At 36.3% G+C, this 14,301-nt stretch overlaps 1 protein-coding gene across 2 annotated transcripts in view; it reads right to left on the minus strand.

Annotated features, from left to right (window-relative positions):
* Positions 1 to 14,301, minus strand: part of LOC141508420 (disks large homolog 2) — a 2,787,507-nt gene that overhangs the window by 1,415,076 nt on the left and 1,358,130 nt on the right. For both annotated transcript variants that reach the window (XM_074217018.1, XM_074217021.1), the window contains one exon: positions 12,884 to 13,045. In XM_074217018.1, coding sequence (XP_074073119.1) covers positions 12,884 to 13,045 — 162 coding nt within the window. The remainder of the gene's footprint in view (positions 1 to 12,883; positions 13,046 to 14,301) is intronic.

Raw genomic sequence — 14,301 nt, forward strand, 5'->3', positions numbered from 1 at the left:
GGTTTCAGCAGTTTTCCTTTAATTGCTACCATTCTCCCCTACTCCTGCCCCCAATTAAATCATCCTCTTACAGCAACAAATTTCTTAGGATTTATTTCTCTATACTCTGTCAGAAAGATAACAAGATGCAGCAGGAAACAAAATAAATCATTCTAGCATCCATCATTCAGTGCCCCCCATGCCATTGGACTAGTGATGGAAAATGCCAGCCATCCTACAGTAGCCTTGGTGAAAGATTTTGCTGCATCCTTAGAAGGTAATCTGTTCAAAGAATGAGCAAAACAGGGACTGAAGAAGCCAGAAACTCTTCTACTGCGTCTATTAAGTTAATTCAGTTGCAGACCTTATATTCATCACAAGCTGCCTAGCCCACCTTCCCTGAAGTAGAAAATGAAATGCTGTGAACTGGTTGCCCATAAAATCCCCAACCTAGCAACTCAGAAAAGATCATTATATTAAGGGGGGAAAGAGGAGGAAGAGATGTCTGTCTCAGAAGCACCTCTTGTCCTTGATGGGAATGTAAATATGCCAGCTACATTTTATGACTGACATTTCTCTGAATCTGCCTTTTCACGTATACAGGGAACCCTGGGACTCCCCAGTCTCAGTGAGGCCTGGGGGAGAGTCATTTTGGCAGAGCAGATGGGGGTAATTTGATATTGGTGTTTTGCTCCACCAGTTCTTTCATTCAGCATAAAGGAAAGCAATCTTAGGACAGTTAAAACCCAAATTCTGGGAGGCGACTTATTATAGCTCCTCACATACATATCTGGCAAAGGCTCATAACTCTCAACCAATAAACAGAGAATATTGCTTCTGCAGAAGGCAAGGGAAAGCAGCCTGGAGCCCTGCAGCTGGTTAAAAAGGGAAAAAAACTTCTAGCAAGAACACAGTCTCAATTTTCACAGGATTTAGAGCTGGAAGGGACCTTATGGATCTTTTAGTCCAACAGTCTCATTTTGTATGGGAGGAAATGAAGTACCAGAGAAGTTAAATAATGTGTCAAGGTCACTTAGCTGAGCCAGGATCCAGGACTGAATTCAGTTTTCCAACAAGTCAATCAGTCAATGAACTAAGAATTTATTAGGTACATATTAAATTATTGGGTCTATAGAATACACTGAGTATTCAAAAAATAAAAATGCAACATTCCTGGTTTCCAAAGAATTTTCATTCTTCAGGTATATATAAAAAAAAGGCAAGGAAAAGATAATGGGCTTAGCATCAGAAGAATCCTTTGGCACTTTTTTAGCTGTATTATATGACCATAGGGAAGTTACAAAAATTTTCTAGGTCTTAGTTTTCTCATCTTTAAAATGGGATGCACTCAAGTACTCCTCTACCATGTCTTAGGTCTTCATCAAGAAGCCTTATTTAGGCCAAAGAATTCACACTATGGAAAGTTTACTCCTCTTCTGTGCCTTCTCCTTTCAATTGAATGACTCCTCCTAGAACCTTCATTTGTGGAGGGTGAGTCAATTATACATTATCCCTATCTAATACTGTATCACACTCTCAAATTAGATATCTTCCTCTCACCATTTTCATCTTTTTTCCCCCTAGGTTTTTGCATGGCAAAAAAAATGGCTTGCCCAAGGCCACACAGCTAGGTAATTATTAAGTGTCTGAGACTGGATTTGAACCCAGGTCCTCCTGACTCCAGGGCTGGTGCTTTATCCACCACCCACCTAGCCACCCCCATTTTCATCTTTTTTAAAAGTACTGACTTGCCCTATTAATCTGTAAACTCCTGAGGTCAGGGATTATCTTTCTCTCTCTCCTGGTGTTTCTATTACAAGAGAGTAGGGACTTAATAAATGTTTGTTCACTGACTTTTGGCTGATAGACCTACTTTGGAGGCTTGTTATGTGGACCAAATAAAAAGCATGTTAACAACTTCAACAAAATTAAAAATACCATATAAATTCCAGACATCTGATTATATTTCCACTATGCCACATTTTCTACTGTACATGTATGAAGAGAAGTGATTTTGGTATAGCTGCAAGAATGCAGGATGAGAATGATCAAATTCACTCTGTCTCCATCTATTCTTGCCAAGTGAAACTCCAGGTTCAACATGATAGCTCTATTTCTTCCTTGCAGGACCATGATAAGAGATGAAAGGAATCTCTTCACTTTAGCTCAACTACAGATACGTTTAGGAGCCTTGCTACTTAGGAGAGAAACAGAGCAGATTTGCTCAGAGATATTCTGGTGAAGTTGGCTGAGTGGTGCTGAAGATGCTTCATAAGAGAGATGTAATATTCTTGAGAATATGAACTTGTTCACAAAAGAGTTAGAAATACCCACTTGCGAGAACTGGCTGTCTAGTAATTGCTCCTTAGACAAGAAGTTAGCATTTTATTGGTCTTCATGAGCTATGACTTAGAATAGATTTTTAACTCAGAATGCCTTCAAAACAGATGCCTTCAAATTGAAGGAACTGTATGCTACCCACAATGTTGAATCTCTTGTTTCTGTGCAGTCACACTTGCCTCATATATAAGATTTCAATAGCAACAACAACGATAACAAAGTCCTTTAAGGTTTGCAAAATGATTTACAAATTTTGCCTTATTTTATCCTCATAAAGAACCCTGTAGGTAGGTGCTAGCTAGTGTTATCGCCATTTTACAGATAAAGAAACTAAGGCTTAGAGAGGTTTAGTGACTTGCCCTGGTTCAAACAACTAGTAAGTATCTGAGATCACATTTAAACTCTTGACTTACCGAAAAGAAATCAGGGGTCTATTTACTATACCACCTACTTGTGTCTAAATATCCTTAATTTCCCTGCACAGACTTACAAAAGATTTTCCCTCAGGAAAAAAAAAAACCAACAACATATTTTCTTAACCCCGAACAAGTATTAAAGCATTAAGCCTCTACAAATAATCTAAACAGTGGGTTCTGACTGACAGCACACGCTAACTGTATAAGCAAACAGAATATTAACTTGTATCTCCTTAGCCAGGCCTTTCAGATACCCTTTTGTTTGTTTTCTTATTTTTTGACGTCATTCCCAATACTACAAACCATCATTGGGCTACCATAGTGATGATGATGATGATGATGATGGACATTTCCTCATGGTAATCAAACTGAGGCACAGAAGTTAACTAGAAAGATCTGAGAGGAAAATTACAAGGATTTAGCATCACCAATCTGGAACCAGCGAAGAGGATCTGCCACCTTGAGGAAACTGCAGATTGCTGTTTAAAATATTTAAGTAAGGCTTATGATTCAAGTAAAGGAAAAACTGCTTTTCTAAGGTTTCATCAATAGACTAATATGGATACTAGAAATAGATGAGGCCACAAACACACACATACAGCTATGGAACTGAAGCATACTAATGAGTACAGGCAGCAGCACCCATCTGTTTCTTGGCTCTTGAAGGGGTAGGTACTTTTACATTTAATCTAACCACAAAGGGAATTTTACCATTATGTTTTAAGGGAAAAAAAGAGAATCCCTAATTTTCTCTGAGGCTTAGTTTTTTTCTGATACTTTTAATTGTTAGAAGTCTCTCCTTCCTAAAATTACCTTGCATTTACTTATTGGTTGATATGCTGCATCCCCTTGGAAAAATAAGTACCTTGAAGCTACAGATTCTTGATTCTTGCATTTCTTGTCTCTGTATCTCCATGCCTAACAGAAGAACTTATACATAGCAGGAAATGTTTATTGGCTTAGAACTAAAAATTCCACTTCAACAGAATATTGAGAATCTTATCATAAGTTCATAGGCAACAACTCTGTGTCTAAACACACATGAGATCATTTAAAAAATGTGTATTTCTAAGTCCAAGTGTTTAGAGGTCCTCTTTCTCTTTCATCTCAACATGTCAGTCTTTCCACTGCCTAATATTTTAGGCCAGAATTCCCCTCTGCCTTGGCAAATCTATTTTATCATTTTTGAGATCCATTTCCTGGTTTATTTTTGTTTCTGTTTTTCTTTTGCCAGTCACAATATTTCAGAGTAAGAAGATACCTTACTTCCCAACAGATACCATACTATCCAACACATACTGAAAAAAGAACACCCACTATCACACTCTGCAAGATAAGAGTTGTCACCTGAAAATATCCAGTGGGGAAACTCATAACCTTGCATGGCAATCAATTTCTGTTTCTGAATTGTGTCCTAAGGAACACTCCATTCTCCAACTAAATGATGATCACTGATCCCTGATCTGAGCATCAGGAAGGAGTAAGGGCTTGTCTGCTTGGCTATAAAGTTCACACTGGTGCACCTCATTCCTCTGCCAATTTCCATCTCTTGCTCAAAAATCAATAATCAATCAACATTACTGTAACAAGTGTGAAGGACAAGAAAGTCTACTTCTCCATTTTACTAAGGATCCTTTTGATTCCAAATCAAAATCTAGAGTAAAGTTCCCTTTCTGTGGCTTCGATTCTTTTTGTATCCACCAACTATTCTACCATACATTTCCACTGGACCCCATGGAACCTCTTTTACATATTTAACACTGGATTCCATATGTGACTTCTTCCCAGAAAGTTTTTTACATAAATTTTGCAGTTATTTTGTATTAATATGTGTTTCCCCTCCCCACAATAGAGTGCAAGATTCTTAAGGGTAAGTAATGAATTGCTTTATACCTCCACAATAAGTAGTAGCGTGCCATATTGGACAGACTTGACTTCAGACCCGAGAACCTATTCCACTTCTAACATATACTGGGTGAACTGTCCCTTAATTCCTCAGTCTTCTAGCTGATTATAAGAGCCACTAAGTGGAAGACAAAGTGCTGGCCTACATTAATGGTGGGAGTGGCCTCATTATGAGGGACCACCAATGAAATTACAGGTCTAATCCTTATGCCTAGTCCCATACTGTCTCCACATTCAGCATATAGTAACTGATAAATAATCAGCTGATAATAAACTGATAAATTAAGCTTCCTTAATGATTGCCAAATTGGAGAGAATTTATATTTAAGAAGTAAGGTGGCATAATAGATCAAATTCTACACATGGAATCAGGAAGTTGGTAACTCATTTAGCTTCTATATATTTCAGGCCACTTCCTAAGACTTTTCTTTCTGTCTTTTTCTTTTTTTTTTAGCATTCTCTCCTTACTCAAACATCAAATTAAAAGAACTTAGTAGTTTAAAGAGAACTGCTTAAACAATAATAAAGCAATTAGGCAGAAATTAGGTTCAGGCCTAATATATCATAAACCATAATAAATTCAAAGTGTGTATAATGCTTGAATATGAAAGGTCATACTGTTAAGAATTAAGGGAGCTAGGTGGTGCTGTGGATAAAGTTTCAGGTCTTGATTCAAGAGATCTGAGTTCAAATGAGACCTCAGACATTTACTGGCTATGTGATCCAGGAAAGGTCACTTAACTCTGTTTGGCCTCAGTTTCCTCATCTGTAAAGTGAACAAGAGAAGGAAGCAGCAAACACTCCATTACCTTTGACACAAACACCCCAATTGAGGCCATAAAGAATCACACTTGACTGAAAAATGACTGAACAACAATAACAATTAAAAATTAGAAGAGAACAAGATCAGATTTCACAGTTATGCCTTCAGGAAAGCCGCCTGACCAAACAAGGGAGAGAAGTGATAATAAAAGACAAAGTAGACCATTTCAGTGAAAATAAAACCTTTCAAATTAACAAAATCAATGCAAGTAGAATAAGAAGGGAAACTTCTCAGGAAAACATCTCTGCATCAAATTACTTTGATTATGGTCAGATATCCAAGCTATGTAGGGAATTAACACAAATATATGAGATCAAGAGACATTTCCCAGTTGATAAGAGGTTGAAAGAGCAAAGAAATTTTCCAAAGAAATGCAAAACCTTCATGGAATGAAAAAAACATTCTAAATTACTAATCAGAGAAATGCAAATTAAATAAATAAACCTATGTTTGAACTCATACTAAGCAATGGTAAAGATAACAAAGATCATAATTGTCAATGCTGGAGGAGCTGTATAAAGATAGGTATGCTAATACAGTTTGTGGAATTATTGATTGGTCTAGAAAGAGTGTGTGTGTGTGTGTGTGTGTGTGTGTGTGTGTGTGTGTGAGAGAGAGAGAGAGAGAGAGAGAGAGAGAGAGAGAGAGATCACTGCCCTTAAGAGATTCTCTGGCTACCTCAAAGAGGTCAAGGACATAAAGTTCAGTCATTGATTAGGGAATGGCTTCTTTTGCTATCGCTCATGGGGCATAGGGGTGTGGATCTGGTAGAATAAGAGAAAAGATGCTAGACATTTGCAGAGTTGATTGCCCTCTCGTGGCCACAGGCCATAGCACAGCTATTTAAAAAGATTGGTTTACTTTCTAACATATCTCAGCTCTAATATTTCCTTTAGGAAGAAGATCCTTCCAGTTATTTGCACGATGCCTTTTAAATATTTTGTGTATGTTTATATTTACTGTTCTTTGAATGTTTTATTTCTCCCATTTAGAATATAAGCTCCTTGAATTCTGAGGCTAATTTTTTTTGAGGGTAAGGGAATGTGGGAGAGGTCTAACTAGTATCAAGCATAGTATTGGGCAATACTGTAATACTATATGCTTAAGGAATGTTTGTTGAGTGAATGAATGAATGAATGAATGAATAAGTGAGTGTATGAGTGAATGAATGATGAATGAATGAATGGGATCACTCTGTGCTTATGTACCAGATGGTCTGTAGATTAAACAGATGCCATCTGATTGCTAATTCAGATTTTTGTACTTAGCAATTTAAACAGAATCATTGGCACAGTAACAGGTCTTGCTCTAGGTTTAAGGAAGACTCTGTCCCTTTCTGATACATTCCTTCTGTTTTTTTGAACTACAAAAGTATTTTTAGAGTCAGAAAGTTCCTTAAAGATAATTTGGTCTAATTTGGGTTGAGGAAAATGAGACCACAAAAGGGAGCACAAAAAGCTCTCTAAAGGTCATATAAGTTAATAATTGTAGTGCTGAATATTGAACCTAAGCCTCTTGACTCATAATCCATTGACATTCCCATAATAAGAAAGGGATACTAAAGTAGAAATCTAATTATGTTTTGAACTGAGCTTAAAAGAAAAAAAGTTATTGTTATGTTTAGATAAGTAGCTAGGTTGTATAGTGCATAGAAAGCTGGATCTGAAGTCAGAAAGACACGAGTTCAAATCTAGCCTCAGATATTTAATAATTATGTGACCCTGAAAGCTTTAGTTTTGTGAAGTGAAGATAATAATAGCACCTACTTCCCAGGATTGTTATGAGGATTATAAAGTGATTAATCCATTGCCTAGCATCCATAGCAGACATTATGTAAATATTTATTATTGCTCTTGTTGCTGTTGCTATTGTTTTTCTAATTTTCAATTACATAATAATATTTTTTGTTATTGTTATAAGAATTTAAGGCTGAGAGGTCATTAGGCTAGTCCAAGGTCACACATGCACAGCTAACAGCAGATCCTGGATTGTGTCTTTGGTTCTCTGAATCTAAAACCAGGGTTCTTTCAACAATACCAAAATTTCATAATTTTCAAGTTGAGGGAGATTGGAATGTGAGCATTTTAAAATGTTTCTGTTGTGATGACTCACTCTCTCAAAATCTTAAAGGCAAGTCTCCCTTACTATATTCTTCTTTCTCTACCCCCTAATACCGAATCTTCACCCCTAAACCTCTAACCCCACTTCCAATCCTTTTTTGAGAGATGGTTCCGCATTATCTGGCCAAGGTTTTCAAATACCTTTTACAATGAATGATAATTCATGCAGGAAATGTTCATTTACATAGATCTTTGATAAAGAACAGGCTTGCCTGGATTTAAGATACATCTGTCAAGGGCATATTTTTCTCAAATGCTTCTCCTCACTAATCTCTGGGCACGGAAAGTGATGCATAATTCACAAGCACTCAGATCACTGCCAAACTCTTTCCTATGTTTTTATTAACTCAGTCTCTTCTACACTAGCTCAGACAACCTGTGAAAACTCTCCCACAAGACCCAATTGTCTCTAAGCCAGTATTCTCAGCTACTTCCACCATCTAGTGACCAAAGACAGGAAGTGCACATTGTTTGACTAAAACAGATCTGTGGAGTTATTTTTGTATCCTAAAAGAACACATTCAACTCAAATTTCTAACCAGAATTAAGACAGTAACTGTTATTTCAGTTTGAGACCAGAAAATGGAGAAAACAATGTAAGCTAAATAGAAGCAAAATGTGTGAAGAACCCGATTGCCTAGGTGGATCCCTTTGGCCAGTTGCTCAGCATCAAAGGATCAACTCCTATTGGCGATCCCTGCAGGTGTCATGGAAGCGGAAATCCCCTTTTCAAAGATGCTACAGACTATTCAGGCTGAAATAGGTGCTTCCTTGTACTCCAGGAGAATTTTCTCATGGTTTTAGATCTAAGATTCTAAAGTACTTGTCCAAAGATCAGTCTAATTAATTACAAAGAGTCTCATGTCTAAGGAGTTGGTAAGTAATAGATTATTTTTTTAGCCACCATTACTCATGAATTCATCCACTGACATTTCAAAGGGTCATGGAATAAACTGCTACAGCTATGAGATTACAGAACTTTGAAGTAATGAAAGCAGGTTGGCTGGCTGGTGTAAATTCAAATTATCAAACTTCCTTGAAAGGCAATAGATGAGCACTTTTTTTAAAATTTATTTTTAGGGTTTTTTCCAAGGCAATTGGATTAAGTGGCTTGCCCAAGGCCACACAGCTAGGTAATTATTAAGTGTCTGAGGCCGGATTTGAACTCAGGTACTCCTGACTCCAGGGCCAGTGCTCTATCCACTGCACCACCTAGCCACCCGAGAGCTTTTCATATAACAGTATATAGTAATTATAAGCATTTGTGCCCTTACTATAAGCTCTATTGATTCAAGGATCAAGTATGACCTAGAATTTGCTTATGCCTGTCACCTACTACATAGTACACACATTTTTGGCAAGGCAATCAGGCTTAAACGACCTGCCCAGGGTCACACATTTGAAGTCTGGTTCTCCTGATTCCAGGGCTGATACCACTGTGCTACCTATTTGCCCCATAGAACACACTTTTAATCAAATTTTGTTTAATGGTTTGACTTGCTGTGCTGGGAAATACAGGGAGCACGGAGTAGAGAAATTTGAACTCCATTTACTCTTCACAGACTTTCTAGCTATCTGAAGACAAAGCACATAGTCTGTTTACTTACATAAAATGTAAAATTTATTATCACTAATAATTTTCCTCACTACTTCACATGTTTTCTAGGAGCAAAGTGCTTTAGAAACCCTTAAAGCACTGTGTAAATGTGAGTCACGGGTTGTCACATTTAAGGGCAATGATAAGTTAAATGATATTGATCAGAGGACAGTCCGGCTGGTAAAGGACTTATAGACCAGACCATATAAAGGAAAAGTTGAAAAACAAGTGTGTTTAGACTGAACAAAGGGAAACTTTGAGATGCAGGGCAAGGAGAAATAGCTCTGGGTCTGTCAGACTCTCAAATAAATGTCAAAGGAATTGGATTTGTTCTACTTGTCCTGAGAGAGCTGTGTGTGTGTGTGTGTGTGTGTGTGTGTGTGTGTGTGTGTGTGTGTGTGTGTGTGTATTTCCTGGCAATTTGAGATCTAATGCCCCAAGAGATCATAGGTTCATCTTTCCTAGAAGATTTTAAGGAAAGGTAGAGGAAGAAAAGATGGAGAAGGACAAGAAGAAAGAGCAGAAGGAGAAAATATGAGGAGGGAGAGGAGGAGGAAGAATATTAAAATAATAAAGTAGATTTTCCAGCCTTCAAATTTGAAAAGCACTTTATATATAATTCTCTCTGGGTCTTATGGTGGCCTTATGAAGTTGGTGCTTACAGGTATTATCATCCATAATTATTGACATGAAAACTGAGACTCAGAGAGGTTAAATCACTTGCCCAATATTACACAGGTAATCTGTGACCAAGGTGAGGTTAAAATTCAGCTCTTCCTTGTAATAGAAAACACCATGCATAGCCAGAGAAAGAACTATAGAGTCTGACTGTAAATATGTTTATATTCTCTTCACTTTTTAAAATCTATATTTCTTTGTTTTATCTTGTGTTTTTTTCCTTTTGTCCTGAGTCTTCCTTCACAGAATGACTAATATGGACATATATGTGTAACATGTAAAAACTGTTCAAATATACCAGATTATGTGGGAATGACATTCAATTCAACTTGAGGCCAGAAAATAGAGTAAACAATGTAAGTTGGAATAGTAGCAAAAAATGTGAAGAGCCAGATTGATGAATAACCTATATCAAATTACTTGCTATTTCAGGGAGGGGGAGGAAAGGGGGGGGGGACTTTTACAAAAATGAATGTTGAAAACTATTTTTACACATAATTGAAAAAATAAATAAAAGGATCAAAAAACACCCATATCTTCTAGACTTCAATGTTCTACTCCTTGTTGTCTTGTAAGAAGTTAGTTTTTTAGAAGATTTTTTTCATGTATAAAATTGTGCATGTAATGGTCATTAACATTTAGCAATAATTAAATTCATTTTAAGGTCAGATGATCAGTGATTTAGAATGTAAAGATCTAACTTTAGTCCTGAATGACCAATAAATGTCATAGGTTCCTATAATACAGATAAGTGCCTAATCCCCTTATTATTACTTCTACCACCCACATCCCTGATATGATTTATTTGGTAATTCTGTGAAATTAGATAAGATGGTTGAGAACATCCATTAAAACTATGCAATTTGTGATAAATGTTTATTTTTTAATGTTTGCAAGTATGGTTAGGAAATAGGAATTGATATGAGAAATACTGGAACAATAGAATCAACTTGGTTTGACTGGAAAATAGTTTTTATCCTGTAGCAAGTGTATTCAAAAACTGCCTTTATTACTCATTCATTCTCTGACCATAGGAAGTAACACACTTCAGTCTTGTCATTTGTACAATGATAACAATCACAGCTCTAGGACCTGCTTAACAGGAGCACTATAACATTCAAATGAATGTAAACAATGTTTTAAGAATTTAAATTATCTATGCACATTCTTATCTTTTTTAACTGGATGTGGAGACTGAGAGAAAAGAAAGAATCATGTTTATTGAAAGAAATAATTAATGAACACTATGAATTAATTATTATTTTCCATAGAGCCTCAAGTAATTAAAATACTAGGTTAAAGGGTGGGAACCACATTGTACCAATACCCAGAAAGTAATAGCTATGCTCCTCAAAATTACAAAATAAAAAATTCCAAGGATTAAAGTACAACAAAATAAATAACAAAAATTTATTTTTTTCCTCTATACCTCCTACCATCTCTTTCCTGCAACCATGACATTACCCTAAATATTAACTCTACTACAAATACTCCCTAAATCAATTTTCACTTTTCCAAAGTATAATCTTCCCCAAAGGACCAGACTATATGCCATCCTCTTGATAGAGCCCATCTTGATTCCATCCTACTTCCCCTATATGCCAAAAGAGATCTCACGAACCAAAATCAACTTTTGGTCATTCATATAGTGCAAATGGTCCCTGAAATTTGTGTTCTTATGATCCACTTAGATGCCATTTCAAACTAAAGGAGGAAAAAAGCAAGCATGGTCCCCAGAGCACTTTGGACATTCTACTTCATGTCATTTTTAATGTGTCTTATTCTTTATTCTATTTATTTATATATATATTGTTATATATTATATTCTTTATTCTATTTATAATCTTAATTGTTACAGGGGGAAATGCCTTTTTATATATTTCCACCTCTAGACAATTAGTATCAAACAGGTCTTTTAAAATATTTTCAGAATGTAATTGGATAGAATTACCAATCAATAACATCCAGGCAGCAAAATGCTAGATAATTCTATTCCATATCAGTTACTATAGATTTCTCAATATTATTAACCTTTCAAATGTTTTCTATTTAAACTGTATGAATGTCTAAAGTTGATTATGGTCCATTTTTCTTTGGAATGAATTAATATAATGAATTTAAATGGCAATAATTTAAGTTATAGGTATAAATACGTAGTTACTTATAATCCTATCCAAGAAAAAAAAGCTACAAAAATGCTACAAAAACTGAGTGTATTTAAAAAGTCTCTTAAACCTGCTTAATCTGTTTAAATCTATCACTTACTAAGAAGTCATTTAAAACTAAAGGAGACAGGGCCGCTAGGCCTCGCAGTGGATAGAGCACCAGTCTTGGAGTCAGGAGTACCAGAGTTCAAATCCAACCTCAGACACTTAATGATTACCTAGCTGTGTAGCCTAGAGCAAGCCACTTAACCCCATTTGCCTTGCAAAAACCTAAAAAAAAAACCACACAAACAAACAATAAAAAAAAATACTAAAGGAGACTTAAAGCAAAGATTGGCAGTATAGTCTAAGAAAAGTTGTCTGACCACCAGATTTTTCAAGGAACAATGGCAAAAACATTTCCTCAAGGGAAAAAAAGAATACAAAGTAAGCATAGTTTAATTTCTTCCTTGATTTCTAACCAAGGCCAGAAAAGAAGAGGAAGCTTGAGCCCTTTTTTTTCTTTATAAGTAGCAGAGTCTCATCAATAGCTATGATCTTGCTTTTGCTTTTAATTTTTCACTCTCGGCTATTCCATACGAGTCACAAATTAACTCTATGCACCTTTTTTTTTTAGATTTTTTGCTCTATCCACTTTTCCACCTAGCCACTCCTAGGCACCATTTTCTAGAATCAAATATGCCCATTATAAACTACTCCAATCCAATAGTACACATTTGTCAGCAATTACTGAAGGACATAGTGGTGTTTCAGGAAAAAAAAATTTCCTTGAATTAGCTCAACAAAGATCTCTTTTGACTTGCAGACCAGATGCTGAATACCTTGGCCTTTCATGAGAGAGAAAAATCAGTCTGACTCACCTTCAGAGGAGAAATGTGGGACTGCAAGACATATCCATGCACATTTTCTATTTGTGACAGATTCTTCTCCGACACATGAACAAGTTCAGGTCCTCTTACTTCATGGGTTAGACGAGGTAAAGTATGATCATGTGGAATATCTTCATCTTGATAGCGATACTTCTGGGAAAAAAGAAAAAGGCATCAGTTCTGGCAAAGGACGATACTGAAAACCACAGATCACTCATTTATTGAGTTCAGACATCAAACGGACAAGGCTGTTGCTTTTGCTCAACAAGTAATGCTTACAATTTCAAATGAAGAGCCAGTCATGCTCCAAGACAAGTATTTTAGATATTGAACATGATAAAATTGGTACCTGAAGGAAACTACATTATGAAGAGACAGCTGGTGTAGAAGAAAGAGAACTGGACTTGAAGGTCCAAGGCTGGTCCAGGTTGGACCGAGCTCCTACAAATATATGGTTTTGTTATCTCAGTTCTCACTTTTCTTCTCAGAGACTATTTCATGTTTAGTAAAATTGAGACAATATACCTTATCTAGTAGTGAAAGGATTGCGTTTTGTATGTTAAAATATTAATAGAGAAATATAGATCATTATTATTACCCTCCATTTTAAATCCCTGCTGGTGATCTCTAATATTAGATAAAAGACATATTAGGATGTATTGCCAGGGAATACAAAGCAACATAACCACTATCTCCACTCAGATCCTGATGGGAACAACCTAGAAAATTGAACTTAAAAGCCTTAAGAGTTGCAGAACTCCTCAAACTGAATATTACTGTTTCGAAATCAGTGCCTAAAGACATCTTTTCCTCATCATCCCAAGCAATGCTTCTGTCAAAATGTGACCAACAGACAGGTAAAGAGACCCTACAAATGGCAGCAAAACACCATTCCTGCTTCTGGATGAGCCCTCACAGTGATCATCTGGGCAAACTGCAATAGAGAACATCTAGACATCCCTACCAACAGTGACTCAACTGTCACATATAGGATAAGTAAGTCAGCCTACCTAAAAGTGGCAAGAACCAAATGGAGAGATAAGAAGAAGCAGTGCTTGCCAGTCAATTCTAATTTCCACAACTATTTAGACTATCTGGCCATCACCCTGATTCCAGAGCCTTGGGAATAGCAATTCTCCCAGTTCAGTGCCTTAAACAATATACTAGAAAGCAATGTTTGTGGTAATTCAGCCTGGCAACCACTCTGACATGTGCCATGTGTGACAGCTATAGCAATTGAATATACAAAAAGGAAAATTCTTGACACCAAAGTCCTTGGCTTAAAACCAAATGATTTAATATCAGAAAATGTTATAAATTTATTAATGTAAATAACATTAAAGAAGAAACCTAAACATTCAATTTGACACTGTACCCTAAGGATAATGGGACTTTTCCATCAGACTTGC

This window comes from Macrotis lagotis, chromosome 1 (assembly GCF_037893015.1).
Source record: "Macrotis lagotis isolate mMagLag1 chromosome 1, bilby.v1.9.chrom.fasta, whole genome shotgun sequence".
NCBI classification, from domain to species: domain Eukaryota; kingdom Metazoa; phylum Chordata; class Mammalia; order Peramelemorphia; family Peramelidae; genus Macrotis; species Macrotis lagotis.